This window comes from Squalius cephalus, assembly GCF_949319135.1.
Source record: "Squalius cephalus genome assembly, chromosome: 9".
NCBI classification, from domain to species: domain Eukaryota; kingdom Metazoa; phylum Chordata; class Actinopteri; order Cypriniformes; family Leuciscidae; genus Squalius; species Squalius cephalus.
Genome location: NC_137130.1, coordinates 33364676 through 33388866, shown reverse-complemented (window position 1 = coordinate 33388866; position 24191 = coordinate 33364676). Strand labels below are relative to the sequence as shown.

Sequence of the window (24191 nt, the reverse complement as noted above, 5' to 3'; positions counted from 1 at the left end):
ATAATTTTTTATCAGAAACGTGCAATTACATTTTTTTCCCCCCAAATTGTGCAGCGTAGAGAAACAACGGCAGGCAGAGACGTGCTGGGGGCTTCTGAGATTTTGTGAGTGCTGAAAATCACACACCCAGTTGCATGCTGGGAACTAGGATTTACAGGAAGTGGAAAGGCTGACGGAAGTCAGCGAGGTCAGGAAAATGTCACAACAGGAAAATGAGAAGATGTGATATTCCAGTAGCAAACAACACACACTCTTTCCTTGTCATCCCCTAAATGACTGATATTGAGGTTTCATTATTTCAAGGGCAGTCCAGACCAGACAAACATGCTCCCAGAGCAGATAGACATACGGTACAGAGATTTAGCTACCATATGCTACTAAACTAGATTACATAAATGATCTAGCTAATCTAGATGAGATAAGGCAGTATTATCTGCTCACAGAGGGTTCGACAAACACAAAACAACAGAACGGTACCACAAGAGATTCAGATCTGTTCCTCATTTTACAAACAATGTTTCCACCGTTTGTACTGTGCATTATGTTAATGTTAGATTTTAAGGGATAATGTACAGTACAGTCGGGTCAGTTAACAAAAAAAGACCAGAGTGAAATTAACACTGAAGCAATGTTGCAGTTAGTGAAATAAAGATTCACTTTTCAAGTGATGATTGACCATTAGTGATGACACCTGTGTTTAACAAGCAGAATCACTGAAGATAAGAGGAACAACAGGAACTGAAAAAGATAAGAGACAAGCAGAAACACAACTACAACGACTCACAGTCACACAGCCTCAGATAAAATCAATAATATCTCACCAGAGGATGCTTAAACAACTCCACAAAGAGCATTGCCATGCTCACTTATTCCAAACCAGTTTGGCTTAATTTCTTTTATATGGTACATGTACAAAAGTGCTTGAAGTCTGTTTGAAAGCACTTGGTCCTTGACATTGTTTGAAAGCTTTCTGTCACAGTTATCTGGACTCATTCATCTTTAGTTTCACTTTCATGGACTCTCATGCTGCGTCTCAATTCGCCTACTTATACTACGCCCTAAAAGTATGTACTCTTTTTGTGAAGAAAAAGTACATACTTTTGAGTGTGTAGCAGATGAGTAGACAAGCTTTGGGACATACTATCACATAATACAATTGCGTCTTTAACGGTTGCTCTCTGTCGCATCCACCTGTCATAGTAAACTGGCCTGTCAATCATCTTGTCAAAGATAAAATCCTTCACATTTCATTTCATTTCATTTCCTACAGTACCGTAGAGAAATACAGTAGCACGTTGATCTGCAGTCGCTGGTCTTTCATGCAAAGAACTCTCCTCATATTAATGCATATTAATGCATTTAAAAGTTAAATGCAAAAAAAAAAAATCCAAAATATTGTGTGCATACTCAACCCTGCAAAAACATGCTGGTGAGGTGAACCAGCTTCACCAACTCCATTTCCCTTGAGAACAACGTGGCTATGTTAGTCCACCAGCTAGACCAGCACTATCCAGCATAAACCAGCCTGGACCAGCATTGAATTCATGCTGGTTTATGCTGGATTTTTCAGCAGGGCAGAGTTGAAAACCGCTGCTGTATGGTATTGAAGCCTCCATTGTGGAGCGTTGCATCACAATGGCCCGTGTTCATGACCTGTTTAATCTTTGAAGGTCTAAATGCAGCAAATCTTGCACTTGTGTAACCGAAGCTGAATGTCTTTTTCCATGTTACGCATCAGCCATGGTCCCAAACTAGCTAAACACCCTCTGGCTCCGCCTGCTACATTAGCCACGACCCCAAACTCACACTATAGGATGAGCTGGAAAGAGATTGATGGATCTGAGCGGATCGCTCTCAATGTTTGGTTGGTGCCTGGGGGGGTCAGTGTTTACCCTTTTTGGGAGATAAACCTGTGAATGGCACTCTAAACGCTGTCAATGAACAATAAACTGAGAGATGTATTTTAACATAAAAATCTAAAGTGCCCTTATTATGCTACAGCATATGCTTATTAACATATCTGCAATTCAGCTTCAGAGTGTTCCTCAGCACTTGTATACACAGTGATATGAACAGTAACAATGTCGTCGGTTTTACCGTATCAGTTCCAGCGCGTGTATGTTTGGATTGGCCCTTGCAGTGCATAAAACAGCGTCTTCTCGACATGCCGACTTTATTTGTGGGCAGCCAATGAAGACTGGATATCTGGAAGATAGGTTGGAAATATGGAAATATGTTACATGTTTGTCCAGCAAGTAAGACTGTAATTACTGACGAGTGACAACTCGTTTCAGGCAGTTCAGATTTGGTTCTTTATTTTGGAAAACTCCATTTATTGTGGACTTTGATCTTTGAAACTTTGCAGACGTTTTACATTCATAAACAGCTATATAACACACTACATGAAAGGTAATGTAAAAAAAAAAAAAAGCACAATAGGGGCACTTTAACAATATGATCATGTGAGCTAGTTTCAAATTCCATATTTACCTCATACTGCTCCTAGAACTTTCAGATAACTACATTAACTCTTACGGTGTGGATCAAACTGATTGTTAGAAAATGAAAAGAAACTAATTTTTCATTCAGAATTCTGTTATCACAACTGAAAGGTTTTCAGGTTCTGGCCTACTTTTTACTGCCCAAAAAAAAAAAAAAAAGAAAGAAGTGAAAACCAGCTTTTGATCATTTCTGGGATCCTTGAGGTCTTTGTCGATGTGTATGCGTGCGGTATTCTGGGATGTCTCTGCAATGTCTTTGAAGTATCTCTCATTGCTGTTGCTCTGAGGGAGAAATCCAGCTACATGAAACCTTTGCTCTCAATCTCTGAACTGAGTTGACGCTGTTTTTTTAAGCTACTGAGACGCCGTTCCATGATACATATTTCATGACGTCTGTCTCTGTATGTAAGTGCAGTTTTTGAATACCAGAACACTGCTCTAAAGAGTCTTTTGGATTGTCTAGTTTAATTACTGCATGATTAGTGATATAATAGTACTGTATGATGAAGAACAGTAATATAATATTATTAATAAAGAATGAGTAACTGTCCCAAATTTTGGAAATCAAAGATATCGTCACATTATTGTAGTACTACAACAGTATTTTTTTATAATGGTCTCTCTCTCTTTCTCTGTTTAGGTGGGTGCGGGAGTTTCTGAATGAAGAGAATAAGGGTTTGGATGTGTTGGTGGAGTATCTTTCGTTTGCACAGTATGCTGTCACGTAAGTCACCCGTGATTGTACCGAACATGAACACAATGAGCACAATGGCTCTTTTCACTCAGTCCGCTGCTGTGTCTGACTGCATGCCTTACTGCTGCTCTGAGCGGACCGGTGTGTGTGTGTGTGTGTGTGTGTGTGTGTGTGTGTTAGAGAGTGTGTGCAGCCTGTTCACTAAGATCAGATCAAGTCACAAGATCCCATTTACAACAAATAGCTCTTTACAACCCGATAAGAAATTTTGTTTTAGTGTTTTGGGGAAGAAAAAAATAACTTTCATCAATACAAGACACTAGAAACACTGGCGTTCAAAAGTATAAGAATGTTTTATGCTTTTGAAAGAATTGTCTTAATATGATTATATTAATATTAATATGATAAAACAATACAGTAAAAACGGTAATATTGCGATATTCTTTTTACCATTTAAAATAACTGTTTCTAATTTAATATATTTTAAAATGCAATATATTCCTGTTATGACAAAGCAGAATTTACAGCATCATTACTCTTCAGTGTCACATGATCATTCAGAAATCATTCTATGCTGATTTGCTGCTAAAGAAATTGCTATTATTATCAATGTTGAAAACAGTTGAGCTGCTTTATATTTTTTGTTGAAACCATGATACATTTGTGAATGTTCAAAAGAACAAAAAGAACATTTATAGATTTGTTTGTAACATTTGATCAATTTAATGCATCCTTAATGAATTACGGTATTAATTTATTTCAAATAATAATAATAATAAAATTAATAATAATAATTACTGATCATAAACTTTTGAAAGGTAGTGTAACTGGCCAATTCAGTAGACATGATCAATGATCTCATTTCATTCATTTGAATTAATCAGAATTAAAAATCTATATATTTTATAATAAATTATGTTTTGTATTATTTTATATTTTATTAGCATTTTATCAAATACATAGATTTTCAAAATGTTTTCATGCTAAAATGTATGCACATGTACACACAACAGTGTTCACTGATGTTAAATTAGATTTTTTCTCACGTTAAAAAATTATCCATTAACATCTATTAACGTAAGTATTTTTATTATATAAATTTCATGTTTATTTTGTTTATTTTAGTATATTTTCTGAAACTAAGTATTAATGCAGCACATACTATTTCTTAAAGGAGTAGTTCACTTTAAAATGAAACTTACCCCATGATTTACCCCTTAAGTCATCCAAGGTGGAACCATCAGTTTGAAGCTCATAAAAGTGCATCTATCCATCATAAAAGTGCATCTATCCATCATAACAGTGCATCTATCCATCATAACAGTGTATCTATCCATCATAAAAGTGCATCTATCCATCATAAAAGTGCTCCACACTTGAAAAAAACTTGGAATGTCAGGGTGTTTATTAATATAACTCTAATTGTATTAGTCTGAAAGAATATAGTCATATACACCTAGGATGGCTTGAGAGTGAGTAAATCAGGGGGTAATTTTCATTTTAAAGTGAACTACTCCTTTAACTAAATTTATTTTGTTATTTTAAAAAATAAAATAGATTAACATTTTTGCATTGCACATATGAGAAGAAGTCCCATGGCGACAGATTAATAGAGTATAAAAATGTAGGACATATGGTGACTCTATAATATTCTCTTTTTGGGTTACTCTTATTCTGAGGATCCGTTGTTCTATATTTTACAGGTATGATGGGGACAGTTCTGAGAACAGCACAGATAACTCGGTGGATAAATCTAAACCCTGGAGTCGATCGATTGAAGATCTCCATGGAGGAAACAGCCTCTCATCAGCTGTCACAGGCAACAGCATCTCCAGATCCAGCAGACATTCAACGTTAAGGTGTGAACATGCATCAACACAAACTTCGTCTGTTCTTGGTACAGCAAACTAATCATACAAGACCATGATATTATCTTATATTTCTAAACTGATAAGGTGTGTACAACTGTGTTATGGTGTGTACGGACTTCATGTGATTTCTGAAAGGCTCTTTTGTATAGTCATGAGGACTGTAAGACTTTAAATGGCTTAGGAAACTGTGCACCACGACAGAACCAAGAGTAGAACACAATCGACATGTGTCTGTCTGTCTGGCCGCTGACTCACAGCACTGGTTTAGATATTTTTATTCTGATGAGGAATGGGATAACTGACACATCACCATCATATGAGAATTAACACAGGAACTTCCCTGTCTGTTATTTACCAGCCTGATGACGGGACCAGAGTATTTACACTGAGCCTGAGGAGATCTGTTTGAATGTGTTCAATATGCTAAGCTCCCTGTCATTTGAATTGGATTAAGGTCTAACTCTTATGCAGTAGCTAGAGAATTCCCGATTCTAATTCTGGAATTCTGCTCAGTTGTTTTTTAGTTTCTCTGGGTCACATGTCAAAAGCTTGCAACTTTTCAGTGGAGTTTCTGCTACCATATGAATATCTTCAACAATGAATAAGACAAAGCAAAGACTGACCCTGACACCAAAGTCTTAACCTGGATGAGCACGTTTTAGAAGGAAATAAGGGTACATCCTTTTTTTGTTTACATTTTACTGGCCGAATTTGACAATGGTCTTGTATTTAATACTGACACTACAGTGGCTTGGATTCAGCATTACTGGTTTCTAATGTCATTATGAACACTAGAAATACTATTCATAGTGTAGGTCACCCATGCTACATTTTGGGTTGCGCCTTTGGTTGGCCCATTCACAAGGATGATAACTATAACTAAAGTTTTAATTATCTTTCTAATTGTATGAAAAAAGGGAAATCCACACCAACTATAAAACTCATTATTATTTTAGTATCACTGAGAAAGTATTATAGTTTTATTCAGTTTTCATTTTTGTTGAAAGTTTTTTTTTTTCTTCTATATGTCTATATAGTTTTTATTATTTTATTTCGGATTTTGTTTGAGTTATTTTAGTGCATTAAATTAAACTGAATGAAAAAGAGAAATGTTTCCTTGGCCATTAAATGAAAAAAAATAGAAATTAATATATATATATGTATATATATATATATATATATATATATATATATATATATATATATATATATATATATATATATACTATATATATATACTGTATATATATATGCACATATATATATTTTACACATATATATATATATATATATATATATATATATATATATATTAATTTCTTTTTTTTCAGTTTTTTCAACAACAAAATATATATATATATATATATATATATATATATATATATATATATATATATATTTTTTTTTTTTTTTTTTTTTTTTTTTTTTTTTTTTTTTATTATTATTAAAGGCAGGGTAGGCAGGATTTTTCTAAAAAAAAAATTCCCAAATTTGTTTAAACTGTCTTTATATACCAATACATAATTAAAATGTAAGTACTCTGAAAAAGAGAGTATAAGGGCCCTTTCACACCTGAAAGTCCGCACCAAGGTCCGAACCAAAGTTCATGTTTTGATACATTGTATACATTAGGTTAGTTTTGGTTTGGTTTCACATTGCAATTATGCGAGCGCACTAAAGAACTTTACATGACGTACTTGCGTCCTGTCGTCATCATCTATATGGGCTGCATCTTGACATTGATTGGTTTGTAAACGGATGTGTGTCTGACGTCAGCGTGTTGTCAAGTCAGCTGGTAACTTTGACAAGAATGAATGAACAGACGCATATCGTTGCCACTATAGCCTACTGTTATTATTACGGCATTACTCCCTGCAGCTCCAGCTGTACTCGAGGCTAGCTCACATTCGTCAGTTGAACGTCCTCGTTGTCCGAACATTTTATCATCGCCGGCAGGACGCAGGACAAATGTGTGTGTGCGTGTGTGTGCGTTTGTGTGTGCGCACGCGTGCGAATCAGCTGGAAGAAACTCTGTGGGCAGGACTGCACATAAATATTCTTCTTCAGTTGTTTAGGCTACGCGGGAACCACCGGAACTTCCTGTAAATGGTCCGAAAGTCCGAACCATACAGAAAATGCTTTCACACTAGAAACGAACCAAACCTTTGTTCAGTTTGATCCGGACCGAGACTACCTCTTTTCGTCGGACCAAATTTCGTCTGTTTGGTCCGGACCGTGGTCCGGGGAGGTTTCACACCTGTAATTTTGATTCGGACCAAACTGAAAAGTCCGAAAGTCCGGACCAAACAAGGTAGGTGTGAAAGGGCCCTAAAAATCGAGTGTCTCTAGTCCTCTCAGGGCTGCAATAATTCGGAACGAATGAAATGATTAGCTGGGCGACTGTCACTCTCCCTCGCTACCATGGATACCACCCCTGCTGCTATAGGAGCTGCCCACATGCGCGCACCCGTTTGACTCGAGGAGGGGAAGAGGCATGGAAGCTAGGAAGAATCACAATTATGGTAGAGAAAGAGCAGTCAAAATTCCAAGTACCTGCATATACAGTCAGCGAAGGCAAACAATGCAAAAAAGTAAGGTAACTAGTAAGGTAGAAAGGTAGGCTACTTGTCTCCGGAGTGTAATGTTAGTCCTCATCAGAGCCAACAGTGCTTTCATCGTGGAAGCTCTTACATGCAAAACACCGTATATGTTATGAATCTTGCACGAAATTCACCTTCAACACAGTGTAACTGATGGTAATGGGAAAACGTGTATCAATGCAACCCGTTTTTAGCTTTGCCTTATGTTACTAGCTCGTTACCGAATCAAACTCAATATATTTTAAACTTTACCAGTATCGATATGCTAGCTTGATAGTGAGTACTAACAGCCATGTTAGTTGTTTATATTCATAATGATAAAGTTAGGTATTTTATTACATGTGATTCTGACATGATGTCACTACATGCACTGCGCTCCTCTCCGATCGGCGCTGCCAAATGCGTCCTCCAGCTGAGCGATCGGCATCGAGCGTTCATGTGTTTTGGGGGCGTGGCTTTGGAAGGAGCCCAGAAGGGAGGGGGTGGGAGTGAATGGAATAAGTAGCTGTGTTTATTGCAGCCCTGAGAGGACTAGAGACACTCAATTTTTATACTCTCTTTTTCAGAGTACTTACATTTTAATTATGTATTGGTATATAAAGACAGTTTAAACAAATTTGGGAAAAAGTTTTTTAGAAAAATCCTGCCTACCCTGCCTTTAAGTAGCAAAAATGGTGTTTTTTAACGGTTTCAGTTTTAGTTTTGAAGAGGTCATGAATTGAGATATTATATCCTGTACGTTTCAGAACTCAAAACTTCCTCATTAGTACAATTTTACTGAAACCAAGTTGCCAAAATGACTGCTAAATTTTGGATTTTGTCACATTATTATGTCATAGTGCGACGAAAGACTACAGAGCCCCGCACATGACATGCAGAAAAAAAATAGTTGGCTAAATTGTGAGCACAATTTATTAATTCATTCCCTCAATTTATAAATCGTGCGCATGATTTACCAAATTGAGGGAACGGAATAGTAAATCGTGTGCACGATTTAGTAAATCGAGGGAACGAATTAGTAAATCGTGCAGATGATTTACTTTTTTTTTCGTGCATGACTCGGTAAAAAACCATCCCTGCAGAAGAAGATCAACGCCTACTTCTACATCATTGCCTCTTTAGCCCCGCCCACCGATTTGCGCATGTCATGTAGTAGTAAATACGAGACAGATGCAAACACAGGATTACTACAACAACAAACCGTTAGAGACGCGGATTCTGAGGATTACAAAAGGTTTTGAGATGCTAAGTTGTGGAAAAACAGTCTGAATTGCCTTCTTTATGATCCTAACATCAAGAAAGCGTGAATGAACTTTATTTTTAACACAGATCCAGTCAGATTGCGTCAGTAATACACAATTCGTTTTCACTTCATTTTACTGCAGATTCGGTTTGTGTTCTTATTGCTTTGTCTCATATTGTTATGATCTCTGTTATGAATGATGAACGATGAATATAAGAACGATAGTGCGACAAACAATGGTCATTTTATTTATTCATAATTTGTTTACAGAAAACACCATAAGTTATCTTGTCAACTATAACTGTGGTGACTCCAAGTACTTAAACTTTATTCCCCACAACCAAGGCTAGCAAGCATATCAAATATGCATAAATGTTTCACAGTTGGCAAATGTTTCAACTATGTAACGAGATAAACACCTTTTTGTAGCATCTTCGTTTCAACAGTAATATAATGTAGTACAATACAATACTACGTCACAAAAACATAAGGGATAAATATAAATAAAGATGACTAATTACCACTCTGTCGCAGACTGGAGTATCCTTGGTATTTGAGGTATAGGTTTGATGTCTTCTGATTCGGGATCAGGCTCAATCCTAATGGCTAAATTTCACTATAGTTGCCATTTTTCAGCATCAGAAGTTTTCAAAACACAGAAACACAAAAAAACAATTCCACAGATGTATTGGCGGAGATGTTGAAATGTATTTTAATATTCAAAAATATTTCAAAGAGAGGATCAAAAACAGGATAGATAGCAAATATCTAAATTTAGATATTTTCATGTAAAAATCTTGCTAACATTATAAGTGGACCTCAAGAAACTTTATAAAACTATTAAAAAATGCAGTTGATGACCCCTTCTAACTATAATAACTTAACAACAATAATAATAGTCATTTAGATTGATTTTTTCCCCAGCTGATGAATGATAAAATCATAGAAAGCCAATCAGAATCCACCAGACTTTAAAGAGCGGCATACGTTATAGCTGTATATAGTTTATAATAAACAGAACATTACCGCCCTTAGTTATCGATTTATAGTTATTGTTATAGTTATCTTTTTGGTGTGAACGGGCCATTATTAAGAATTAAACGTTCTCTTCATGCAGTACGTGCTATTAATTTCTTTAGGTGTATGTACATTCTGTGTTCTTCTTGCTGGAACGATGAACTGTGTCACAGGTTTTGTGAAATGAATGTGTGTAATTAATGCAGTTGTCACTCTGTCTGCAGTTTGCTGTTGTGCGTTCCCATCTGCAACACAAGGCACGTGTTTTCCGTCCTTCAGACAGTCTCCTTTCCTCTCCCCTTTATGTTTTTCAATGTGCTGTATTATGGAGCTTAGATTAGCAGAATGAGTTCAGTTGCTAAGTAACTAGCTGTGTATCTGTCAGCCATAATCTCTGATTTCACCTGTTATTTGATGCTGTTTATTCAGATCATGCGGCTCTGCAATTGATTTATTAATCATTTTTCACCACTGTAATCTCTGCAGCCAGTGGTGTAAATTTGTGTTCCATAGTTCAGAGTTTCTGCCCCACACATAGTAGTTTTGTTCCCACGTTTTCCTTCTGCTTCTAGTATTTTGTAGGGTTAAATCGTGTGCTGTATTTAATTTGTAAAAAGAATAATTCTTAAATTTCCCATGCCCTCCTGAAGAACAAAGACTCATCCACAATGTCCAAAGTGCTCACAGAAACAAGGGTACGTCTGCTGCATTTACTCAAAGTTCTAGATTTGTATAGAATTCTGTAGACATGAAAAAATAGTATTGCGCTAGATTGAGTGTGATACCTACTGTTTATAATATAACTTCCGCGTAACACTTTCTATGAAGTCTGTATTTATAATGCACTACCAGGGTATTCTTAAAGGGATAGTTCACTTTGAAATTAAATTTTGGTATGTTTTAGCTTACCTCAAGGGCATCCAAGATGTAGGTGTCTTTTTTTCCGCAGTAGTTTCAATTTTGATATTTTTAGGTCAAACCGTTCTTGTCTGTCAGTCATTTAATGCAGGTCTATGGTCACTGTCTCAAAGAGCATGCACAGAGAAGTCCAAATTAAACAATTCCCCATCGTCCAAATTAAACAATTCCCCATCGTAAGTACACATTGATGGCCTAAGACACGAAACGAACGGTTTGTGTGAGAAAACGAACAGTATTTATATCGTTTTTACCTCTTATACACAGCCACGTCCAAGTGATCTGAGGGCGCGTGCGCATCCTGGTGTGTGACGTGTACGCAGACTGGTGCATAGATATATACACTAGATGTCGCCTTGTCTACGGCAGTTCATTGGAACTAATGTCTTTAAGGCGACATCTAGTGTTAACAAATTGAACCTTATTGTAAAGTGTTACCCATATTTTTAATATTATCTCATAATTTGGCAGCAATTTAGCAATTTGGCAAAATTGGCAATTTAAGACCTGACGCATGGATCTATTATACTGTTACACATGCACTTTCTTTCTCAACTGTTTACGTTCAGTTAAAATATAACTGACTGTTTACATGAATACTCACCAAGACCAGCATTATTTCGTGTATTTGACTGTTTCAGCGCAATAAGCAGCGAGAAAGAACTCAATTTAGTTCTGAGATGTCCCGCACTTTGGGTGTGAGCACAAAATCTGCAGGAATGAGTGAAATTATGTTCAATTCAACGCTGAAATTCAAGCCCTGAAACACCAACAATATTCATCCGGAGCAAATGAAAGTGAGGAGAGGCATATCTATTTTATGGAAAATTAGTACTGGAAGCATTTCAGATAGTTGCAACTTCACAAAGAACGTGTTCAAGCGTGTGTGCTTGTAAAATAAACTGACAGATATGAGTCTCATCCCTCAATTTATAATAAAGGAAAACTCATTTGTAGTGATGCACTTCCATTAGAAGTCTTTGTGGCAAGATACTGTACCTGGATGTGCATTAAATACACACTGTTTGGAAAGTATCTCCACAAGATTACTCATTACACAGCATGTGACAAGTGTAAAAAAAAAATATATATTCACTAACCTTGTCTTTGTAAATTTATATCCAGTCTTTCAAGTCCTTTGCCAGAACTGGGATGTTATGTAACTACTGTTTATGAAGCAAACTCTACCCTGAGGAAAACATTTATAGCACATCACCAGACATTCATCCATCTATACCACTAAAAGGATGATTTGGACAAGTCAATCCACAATTTTACACCATATTTACACCAATAAACAGTGTCAATGTCGCATTCTTCAATTAGGAAACAGTGAATAATTACAACTTCAATTTCAACTATAAAACAGCTCTACATATTCTTATATGATAGATTCAAGTACAGTTAAATATAATTGGCAAATAACACATTTAGGGGTTAAAAAGCTCAAAAAACATGTGTTCGAATGAATTATTAAAAGGCTTAAACAAAGCTTTACATTTTATGTAAGCATCAGGGCTCTGCTTTTAAACCCCAAGGGCCGGTTGCACCAGCTGGACGGTTGTAAGACTAGGCTGGACGTAAAATATGTTTTAAGTAATGCGTAGAATTAATACCTGTTGCACCATCTAGACGTAGCACACGTCTGAGACGAAATCTTACGCTTAGTCGAAGGTAGGTGTAAAGTGTGACGTCATGACTGGTTCAGAATAGATTAATTTCATGTCTGTAAATTAATTGTGAATTAATTGTTACTGCAGATGTGAACTGTACTGCAAACACAGGTAACTAACACAAAATGTATCTATGTAATTAAGTAGGAAATATTAAATATGAACATATATCTGGGATTATTAGCAGAAATTGTATACCTTGCATTATCTTGGCAGCATAAAATCTTGGAAATAACATTTCATGGTGTTTAAGTCCATTCACAGTAAGCGATATTTAGCCAGCGAATCGTTTAAATTAATAAAAAACACATAACATAATTACATGAATATGTAGGTTACAATATGAATTAAGTTGTATGTGCTTACCTAAAAAAACATAAATCTGTATTCAGATTTCAGAATGAACACTTTGACATTTGCCATAGTCCTGTATGTAACTTGCTCACACTTTTATTACGTGCGTAGGACGTTAAATAACCATTTACATGCTTAGGACGTTTGTGTTGTGAGAATGTACAGGGTCCCATGAAGTGGGCGCGCATGTAGAATTTTCGTTTTGTTTTTATAAACTGACCAATGACGGATCACACAAACTGATTTTCTGTTGTTATCAGCAGGATGTTTCATAAGTTTCAGGTTTCATTATCCTGATCAGTTCTTTCATTAGCGCTGTTCTCTTATAATAAAACATGTAGCCTGCCCTGGAGCATCAACTTTGGCAATTTTAAAAAGAACGTGTTTAAGCGTGTGTGCTTGTGAAATCGCCTGATAGATACGAGTAAAGAATATTGTGTTCCAGATGAGCACAGTCATACATCCGGATATGTGACAAAGACATTACACACACGTTTTACAGTACTCTCTGCAAGAGCTTCTACAGTAGGTCCTTGTGATGTTCTAGATGAAAGATCTCAGAAGAAAGACAACCACATTCACACTCTCACTTAAGTCAAAGTTGAAAGACAGACCACATCACAACAGTGACTCAGCTGTGTTCTCCTATGAATCAGTGTAGACTAGGGGTGTGCAATATCGACAAAAGATTTTTTCTGTGATTATGTTGATGACATTACGCAATTTTTCTGAGTGTGTTGATCTGATGTCGGTACCTTTACTGGTTTAGGCCTGTTGTGGACAAGCTTTTTATATTCTTCATATTCTTTGCAGTGATTAGTTCACAGCAGTGTTTTTTAACTTAAAAAAATATGTTTTTCCTTACCGATAATATTGTGAAATACACTAAATCTATTTTTTATATTTTTTTGTACTGCAGAAATGGCACAGAAGCCACATCTAAACATTTTTATTTTATTTTTTATTAAATGATATATAAACCACCAAGAGCTGGTAGGCAAGTCACACGCTGTGTCCAAAATTGAAAACCTCCCTACTATATAGTAATGAAAAACATTACGGCAAAAGAGTAGTATGTCTGAATACATAATATTCAAAAAATATAGTATGTTAAAAGTCCCCGGATGACCTACTACTTCTGCAGAGATTCTGAAATGTGCATTCGATAGACACTTTATATCCCATGAGGCCAGAGGATTTATGAATGGTAGTGAAGCGGCACAACTGACACTGGTTTCATTCATACCACCCATATTCATACTATATAGAACATATCTTTTAACAGTCTTTAACAGTGACTATTTATGAGTGAGTAATTCAGGAAAAAAAATGCCTCTAGCGCACACCAGTTCTGTTACAATTTTCATTGGCGAAATAGAGCTATACTGACAATATATACTCACCTAAAGGATTATTAGGAACATCTGTTCAATTTCTCATTAATGCAATTATCTAATCAACCAATAACATGGCAGTTGCTTCAATGCATTTAGGGGTGTGGTCCTGGTCAAGACAATCTCCTGAACTCCAAACTGAATGTCAGAATGGGAAAGAAAGGTGATTTAAGCAATTTTGAGCGTGGCATGGTTGTTGGTGCCAGACGGGCCGGTCTGAGTATTTCACAATCTACTCAGTTACTGGGATTTTCACGCACAACCATTTCTAGGGTTTACAAAGAATGGTGTGAAAAGGGAAAAACATCCAGTATGCGGCAGTCCTGTGGGCGAAAATGCCTTGTTGATGCTAGAGGTCAGAGGAGAATGGGCCGACTGATTCAAGCTGATAGAAGAGCAACTTTGACTGAAATAACCACTCGTTAAAACCGAGGTATGCAGCAAAGCATTTGTGAAGCCACAACACGCACAACCTTGAGGTGGATGGGCTACAACAGCAAAAGACCCCACCGGGTACCACTCATCTCCACTACAAATAGGAAAAAGAGGCTACAATTTGCACGAGCTCACCAAAATTGGACAGTTGAAGACTGGAAAAATGTTGCCTGGTCTGATGAGTCTCGATTTCTGTTGAGACATTCAGATGGTAGAGTCAGAATTTGGCGTAAACAGAATGAGAACATGGATCCATCATGCCTTGTTACCACTGTGCAGGCTGGTGGTGGTGGTGTAATGGTGTGGGGGATGTTTTCTTGGCACACTTTAGGCCCCTTAGTGCCAATTGGGCATCGTTTAAATGCCACGGCCTACCTGAGCATTGTTTCTGACCATGTCCATCCCTTTATGACCACCATGTACCCATCCTCTGATGGCTACTTCCAGCAGGATAATGCACCATGTCACAAAGCTCGAATCATTTCAAATTGGTTTCTTGAACATGACAATGAGTTCACTGTACTAAAATGGCCCCCACAGTCACCAGATCTCAACCCAATAGAGCATCTTTGGGATGTGGTGGAACGGGAGCTTCGTGCCCTGGATGTGCATCCCACAAATCTCCATCAACTGCAAGATGCTATCCTATCAATATGGGCCAACATTTCTAAAGAATGCTTTCAGCACCTTGTTGAATCAATGCCACGTAGAATTAAGGCTGTTCTGAAGGCGAAAGGGGGTCAAACACAGAATTAGTATGGTGTTCCTAATAATCCTTTAGGTGAGTGCATATTTTCTAATATCTAACTCACAATATGTACTTTTTGTTTACTGACCTGCTGTATAAATTCCATCATATTTGGAATCGTGCTAGTATTCGTGAAAACAAGCATGCTGGCTCATGTGATATTCCGTAAATATATCATATTGAAATATAACAAAAACTAATCGAATGTTGGGGTCATTCTAACTGCATTCGAATACGTCATGCTGTAAAAGCATGAACTACCAAGGCATGTTTTTTTTGTTGTTGTTGTTTTTTTGTTTTTTTACAAATTGAATAACAAATTCAAAAAGTTTTCACATTAACAACAATTATGATATTATCGTAGACTACATATCGCACAACACTTGTGCAGGCTGTGTGTTCATTCCAGTGTGTATTACTGAATGAGTTCTCAGCATTGAGCACAAATCATTGCCCCAGGCACTGCTGCATTGTGTGTGTGTGTGTGTGTGTTTTCGGAAAATCACGCCCAGCTCGTCTTGTGACAGTCCTGAAAAAGAACTGTGTGCCCATTGTGTTAGTTTGTGTGTGTAAACCTTGTCTAGTTTGTTTGCGTGTGTATTTGTGTGCCTCTTTAGATTTCTCTGTTTGCGTATATTTGAATGCCCTTATCTACAGGATCAGTAATGTATACTATAATGTATATATTTTTCTAATGTGTACATGTTTTATACCTGTTTGTGTGTGTGTTCTTTGTGTGCATCTGTTGTTGTGCGTCTCTGTTCTCACACATAAAAGCCTTTGGCTCGGGCCTGATGGCTGGCATGCATGTCAATGACGCTGCTGTTGTGTTGTGGAGGTGATATGTGTGCACAGAGCGCTTTAACTGCTCTAAGACAACGCACATCACACACACACACACAGATGCTGCTGACAGACCTAAACACAGCACTATTATCATTTAAAGATGCTCACACAAACTGCATGTGTTTCAGGATGAGAATACTTGCTCTGATCCTTCAGTTTAGTATTGATTTGACACAGTCCTGCGACTCTAAAATCAGGATATGGCGCTAGATTAGATAATCTGATAAAAAGTAGTTATTCCTCTTAATGAATGGTTATAAAACAGATACTTTTATATACTTTTAATGGGTACTTTTATTTAGCAAGGTTGCATTAAATTAATCAAAAGTGACAGTAAAGACATAACATTTTATGTTATAATTTCTAATAATAATTTATAATTAATGCTGTCCTTTTGAACGTCCTATTAATCATGTTTTCCATATTAAGCAGCACAACTGTTTTCAACATTGATAATAATGACACTGAAGACTACTGTAATGGCTACTGAATATTCGTTTTAACATCATATGCTGTAAATTATTATTTTTTTAAAAAATGTAATAATATTTCATAATTGTACTGTTTTTACTGTATATTTGAATCAATAAATGCAGCCTTGATGAGCATAAGAGGCTTCTTTCAAATTCAAAGCTTACTGAAATCTAAACTTTTAAATGAAATTGTATGTTATAACAATAATCTTCATGTTGTTCCAATACCTGAACTTTATTTCTTCTGTAGAAAACAAAACAAAAAGATGTTTCATAGAATGTTCAAGCTGCTCTTTTCAGTGCAATGAAAGTGAATGTGGACAGCTTGAACATTATGCTAAACTTCTCCTTCTGTGTTCAAATGGGTTTGGAACAACCCCATGAGGGTGACTAAATGATGACAGTATTTTCATATGTTAGATATTGATATTTAATTGGATACTAAACTTGACTTGTTGTTTTGCTCTCAGGTCTAATAATACGCTATCCAGCCGGAGGACATTGAAGAATTCCAGATTAGTCTGTAAGAAAGACGACGTTCATGTGTGCATCATGTGCCTACGAGCCATCATGAACTACCAGGTAAAACACACACAAACCTTTGAATCTATATTATTGAGGACCTCTCATAGACTTTCAGTCCCTCCAGTTTTGCACGATTCCATACTGCGAAATATACAAAATTATGCTTTTTTTTTGTGTGTGATCCTGCCTAATTAGCAGTTTAACGCAAAATGTGATAAATGTGGTAAAAAAAAAAAGAAGCCAATTTTCCACAAGAATCTGGAAATTGCCGCCACAAAATCAGTCATTTTGATCACACACACAAAAAGTCATGAAATCCTGGTGGGACTGGTTTTCATACCAAGTAGGCTGTTTGGACTATATCATGTTTTATTTTCAGATAATAAATCTTGAAGTTCCTGTTATGTTTACTAATTAGTCCTCTTTCTGTCTCTCTCTCAGTATGGCTTCAACATGGTCATGTCTCACCCTCATGCTGTGAATGAAATTGCACTAAGTCTGAACAATAAGAATCCCAGGTAACCCATTGAGATGGAGTAAGTGTGTGTGTGTGTGTGTGTGTGTGTGTGTGTGTGTGTGTGTGTGTGTGTGTGTGTGTGTGTGTGTGTGTGTGTGTGTGTGTGTGTGTGTGTGTGTGTGTGTGTGTGTGTGAAATAAAGAGCACTTTCCCAGAATTCACCGTTTTAATTCATTGTGACTCCTCTTTCAGAGTCATAAATACTGGCAGCAATAACAACAGACTCCTTAATCTCTCTCTCTCTCTCTCTGTGTGTGTGTGTGTGTGTGTGTGTGTTTGTGTGTGTGTGTGTGTGTGTGTGTGTGTGTGTGTGTGTGTGTGTGTGTGTGTGTGTGTGTGTGTGTGTGTGTGTGTGTGTGTGTGTGTGTGTGGAGGAGTTCCTTCTTCATCAGTTTAGATGACATAAATAGGAGAAATGATTATTAATTTTGGTTATATGCACTACTGTGCAAAAGTTTGGGGATTTTAAAAAAAATGTTTTTGAAAGAAGTCTCTAATGCTCACCAAGGCTGCAGTAAAACAGTAATATTGTGAGATATTATTACAATTTAAAATAACAGTTTTCTATTATATCTAATATATTTCAAAATGGGTCCCACTTTATTTTGATAGTCCACTTTAGACATTCTACTAACTATAAGTAACATTGCAACTACATGTCAACTAACTCTCATTAGAGTATTAGTAGACTGTAGTAGACTGTCAGTAAACTGTTAGGTTAGGGTTAGGTGTTAGGGTTCGGGTTAGGAGAATAAGTTGACTTGTTGCTGCCAAGTTACTTATAGTCAGTAGAATATCTATTGCAGGACCAACAAAATAAAGTTTTAGTAAAAATTAAGCAGACAGTCTACTAATACTATAATGACAGTTAGTTGACATGTAGCTGCAAAGTTACTTATAGTCAGTAGAATGTCTAAAGTGGACTATCGAAATAAAGATAGTTATAAAATACCTTAAAATGTAATTTATTCCTGTGATCAAAGCTGAATTTTCAGCATCATTACTCCAGTCTTCAGTGTCGCTTGATCACAGTGTCACAGTGCCTCCAGAAATCATTTGAATATGTTGATTTGCTGATCAAGAAACATTTCTGATATTACTGCTTAATATTTTTATTGAAAACATTTTTTTCATGTGATTTTCTGATGAATGGAAAGTTCAAAAGAACAGCATTTATTTGAAATTGAAATCTTTTGCAACATTATTAATGTCGCTACTGAAACTTTTGATCAATTTAATGTGTCCTTGCTAAATAAAAGTAATGGTTTCATAAAAAATTAAAAAAAAAAAAAACAGAAAAAACTTTCTGACCCCCAAACTTTTAAACTGGTAGTGCAGATCTTCTGCTTCGGATTATTTGTGTATCCAATTGGAATCTGATCTGAATTATTGACTGTCCACACTGTGTATCACAACTGTTCAGATCGGATTTGTGTGTCCCATACTGCTCTTTCGTTTTTCTGCAATATCTGCATTGGTTTCTATGGCAATGATGTTGCATATGGCAAAAGCAACAACCGCAACATGTCTTATTTAGGCAGCAGCAGAAACACAGGAGGCTGGAGTGAGCGGCTTTATTCCACGCCGGTCTCAAAACATGTCTCTGTTATATTAGCATTTTCTGCTCGTCTGGCACTTGCAACAACACAGCATTGTTTCTGCAGCGACTTTCAGCATGTTTCCTATAACAACGTCTGCATGTTTTCTTTTAACGTGGCGTGAGAAAGTCACTTAAACTACGTGAAATCAGGATTAACAGAAATTGGATTTCAAACCACATATAAATGTAGCTCAAGACAGATTTGTAAAAATCGCATTTCATGTGATTGTTTGCCGTTCGCACTTGCTAACTATGATCGGATTCCAATTGGATATGCACAAAAAATGGATTTGGATCTGAACAATGCTTAAGAGATACAGTGCAGTAATGAATGATACAAACGTTTTAATATGTGTGATATTGCTCTCTGCTGGTGCAGGACTAAAGCTCTGGTGCTGGAGCTGCTGGCTGCCGTGTGTCTGGTTCGAGGAGGTCATGAGATCATTCTCTCAGCTTTTGATCACTTTAAAGAGGTACAGAAACGCTAACATGACTCAACACTGCAGATAATAGAATCACAGAAACACTTACAGATTAAAAGCTGTGAATAGACACGAGACACATTTTAGGCTAACAGTCCTGTACAGCAAATAGGTACACACACCTGCTAAACACATTGTTATTGATTAGTTTAGTGGGAGGAACAGCACACCATTATTTATTCATATCTCTTGTTTCTGGGAAGGAGAGATCAAGCTAATATCATTTCCTAAGAGGATGGTTTGTGAAATAAATGTAACTACTGGATCATGGTGTTTTTGAAATATCTTATTATCCTGGTATCAAAATCTCATTTTCAGTTTCTCTAGACATCATTTTACTGCATGAACTCTTACTTTATTGCTTTGCAGGTGTGTTCAGAAGATCAGCGGTTTGAGAAACTCATGGAGCATTTCAAGAATGAAGATAATAATATCGACTTCATGGTATGTGTTAGACCAGCATCCAAATATACACATTTTAATTTGCAATCATGGTTATTAATCCTCTAAAATACATAACACTGTACCACTGATAGACAGTATTCAGCTATGAGATATCATTTTAAAAGTAAATAGATTATTGCAGAAGAGCTTCATTAAGCTGCATCAGAAGAACATGGCATCATAAAATTACAGCCCTTTTAGCCCTTTGCACAGGTGAAAAAAAAAACACTTTATGTTGGTTTAAAACCTGAACATTTGGAGTTTAAGTAAAAGGCAAGCTTTAGGGGTTTGATTTAGGGGTAAATTTGATTAATTAAATTTGAACATGGAAAAAAATGTGTTAAATGGAGATGGGAGCACTACACCTTATGGTATCTGAAAGCATTGTGAAATAAAGACAAAGGTAGCTGAAAACACAATCTTGTTATGGAGAATGTTCTTGTAAATATGCTTGACTGGACATTTCCCTACATATTACACAGTTACTTCCCAAATAAATGCACATTATGTATTGATTCGAGTTGAACTGAGGATAGGATGTCATTGAAGAGTGTGGAGTGATATGAGAGACTTGAAACACAGCTATGTAGGAACAATGCTCTGTTATTAGTTCTGCACTCATTATATAAAAACATTTGAATTCAGCGATTGACATGTCTGAATTAAGTATTACAGAGAACTGTGTACTCAAGACAGTTTTGTGTGACACCTGGTGTATAGCACTTTTTACAATACACATAGTTTCAAAGCAGCTTTACAGAAAACCATTAAGTTAATGTTAAAAATATCTTAATACTGTACCTTCACATTAAGCAGATTAGAGATGGGTGATGATATAGTTTACATTTTGTGATGATACAAGCAATCAAACTGTTGAGATTTGCTATTGTATACAGTATAGTTTTGCGTGAGTGCACTGTATGTATGCGAATAAAGTAGGATATACTTCTATATTCAACTTTAGGCTATATAAAGAGCTGAGCAATAATATAGTTTACATTTTGTGACGATATAAACAATCAAGCAGTTGAGATTTTCTATATGTGTAATAAGCTTGTAATAAGCCAACATACTCAATAAACGAACATGTGAAGGTTAAGGGATATGTAGAACTTTGTGAATGAGAAATGTTCTTTTGTATTTCAATTGCTCTTTTAACATAACAACATGCATAGCTCTTTTTTTGCAGTAATAATAAAGATATTTTGCATTTCTATTACAGAGTTCCTCATCAGTAATTCACCTTAAATGTGTCAATATTTGTGGGGTTAATTTGTGTATGGTGTGTATTGTCTTGCAGGTTGCCTGTATGCAGTTCATTAACATTGTGGTTCATTCTGTGGAAGACATGAATTTTAGAGTGCACTTACAGTACGACTTCACAAAGCTGGGCTTGGACGAATATCTGGACGTAAGTAAACATGCTGGAATGCTTCTTTTGAGGCTAATGTTCAGTATCAGTGTAAATGTTGAGTGAGCATCCCTCACTCTTTCTCTCTCTGTGTCTCTGAGTAGAAACTGAAGCACACCGAGAGTGATAAACTGCATGTGCAGATTCAAGCGTACCTGGATAACGTGTTTGATGTCGGGGCTCTGTTGGAGGACGCAGAGACCAAGAACGCAGCGCTGGAGAGAGTGGAGGAACTAGAGGAGAACATGTCTCATGTTAGTAATGTTTTTACAGGACAACACTCTTCACCAATCTTGAAAAACAACCATTGAAGTGCTTTCCATTTAAAGCATTCACTTTTACTCTGCAGCACCAGAGAACAATATGACCTGTGTCTTGTTTGTCATTTATTGCCAGTATTTTCTCATTAGCCTTATGGAATTTGCATTATGGCATTATGAATAACAGCAAGCTTTATATGTGGATAACCAGATATCTGACACAATGAATTAGCATTTTAGCAAGTGTGCAGTTGATCATTGTATTTTTGGGGGGTTTAAGCAGTATTAGAGTTCAACGGAAAGTCTTTAATGATAATGAAACATGATAGGACACCATCATACATCTACAGTAGCTTGACCTTTGACCTTGTGACTGTTGGCCCTCTGGCCAAAGGATGACGTCATGACCTGAGGTAATTTCCTCATTAGTGCGGCATTGATTTTTATAGTGCACTGCATAAGTGCGTATATTCTTAATAGAGTGGTCAAGAATGCTAAAGTGATAATGAAGATAGTGAATCTGAAGTTAAATATGTATGCAACAATGCCTGAACTCATGAGGTCTGGAGATTTTAGTGTTTTTAAAGCACAATGCTCATGTCTCAACAGTTTGGAAAACTCAAATGCTCAGGTCTCTTGTAGGCTTTCTGCCATGGTGATTCTGTCTTCAGTTCTCTTAATAACTCTGTGTTCTGTAGCTGGAATCTTATTTCTTGTTGATTCTTGTTTGTGTTTTTTTTTAGCTGACAGAGAAGTTACAGGACACAGAGAATGAGGCGATGGCGAAAATTGTTGAGCTGGAGAAACAACTCATGCAGAGAAATAAAGAGCTGGAGTCTATTCGGGTAAAAGATGAATCCTTACATCACTTCCTCTTGAGTTTCTGTGTTGCAATTTGCGTAACAATAATTTAGTTAATGTAATAAAGGTTATGCCAATAATAGTAAACACCAATAGATTTGAAAAAGAAGCATTGATAGCATGGAACAGTCATGTTCTGCATGTACATACTATGTACACATTTCCAAAACTTAATTACAGTGCAATAGCTGGATAATAACTAAACTTACCAAATTAGCCTAACTAACCCTATCATGTTTAGTTACGTTATATTCTTCTTACTCTCATTCTTACTCTTTACTTTCTTCTGTAAGTACACTCCCTTAGACATTAAAATATTTATTTCAAGTACCTATGAGATGTTAAGTTATAATTTCCAAAAATTAACGACACATTCACGTTTCATATTTTTTGTTTTCGGATTTATTTAATTATTTTAAAACAATGTTTATATATATATATATACCTGTATATATATATATATATATATATATATATATATATATATATATATATATATATATATCGTCACCTTCCTAAAATGATTTTGATCAGACTCCAAGGCTGCCAAAATTGATTTGAACTGTTCTTATTATTTTTTTAACTCTAATTATTCAAAATGGATGACAGAAATACTTTTACAATTGTGCTATAAAATAAGAAGTGAATATGTGATATTGTAATAAAGAATTTATAAAACACCAGATCACACCACGCTTTACTCTGAAACACACAGCGCAACAAACTATATACATAATTCAATCTCAGCCTTTGATTTTATAATCACACTAAGCTGTATCATGATTTCAATTTTATTCTGATTAATTGTGCAGCCCCATTTATTTATTTTAATGTTACATTTAAATTACTTTAATTAGCTTTCTATCAACTCACAGAACCCTGTTTGGGAAAGGCTGCTTGAAAGTATAAAAATGCTTGCTACATTATGTTTGTGTTAACTTTGTGGTGATAGGAGGTGTATAAAGACGCCAGCTCTCAGGTGCACACACTACGGCGGATGGTGAAGGAGAAGGATGAGGCCATTCAGAGGCAGTGCAACCTGGAGAAGAAGATCCACGAGCTGGAGAAACAGGGAACCATCAAGATCCAGAAGAAAGGGGATGGAGACATAGCCATCCTGACGTCCCCTCCACCGGGGAACGGGCATCTACCAGGGTCAGAGGGTGTAGTTGGACTGTCCGGTGAGGGCCTGGTCAGTCACAGAGGTGTGGCTAACGGGACGGCTCATGGTATGTCCATGCCTGAACCTCCACCACCCCCTCCTCCTATGCCATCGACAGGTGAGGGACGTTCAAAAATGTATGTTTTTTAGCAGCCAGATCTA

The 24191-nt window shown here is 36.4% G+C and overlaps 1 protein-coding gene across 3 annotated transcripts in view; it reads left to right on the top strand.

Annotated features, from left to right (window-relative positions):
• Window positions 1–24191, top strand: part of fmnl2a (formin-like 2a) — a 118297-nt gene that overhangs the window by 67316 nt on the left and 26790 nt on the right. For all 3 annotated transcript variants that reach the window (XM_079880244.1, XM_079880245.1, XM_079880246.1), the window contains exons 5-14: window positions 3142–3225; window positions 4899–5054; window positions 17238–17349; window positions 17734–17810; window positions 19789–19882; window positions 20261–20335; window positions 21636–21746; window positions 21851–22000; window positions 22750–22851; window positions 23820–24147. In XM_079880244.1, the coding sequence (XP_079736370.1) occupies window positions 3142–3225; window positions 4899–5054; window positions 17238–17349; window positions 17734–17810; window positions 19789–19882; window positions 20261–20335; window positions 21636–21746; window positions 21851–22000; window positions 22750–22851; window positions 23820–24147 (1289 nt within the window). The remainder of the gene's footprint in view (window positions 1–3141; window positions 3226–4898; window positions 5055–17237; window positions 17350–17733; window positions 17811–19788; window positions 19883–20260; window positions 20336–21635; window positions 21747–21850; window positions 22001–22749; window positions 22852–23819; window positions 24148–24191) is intronic.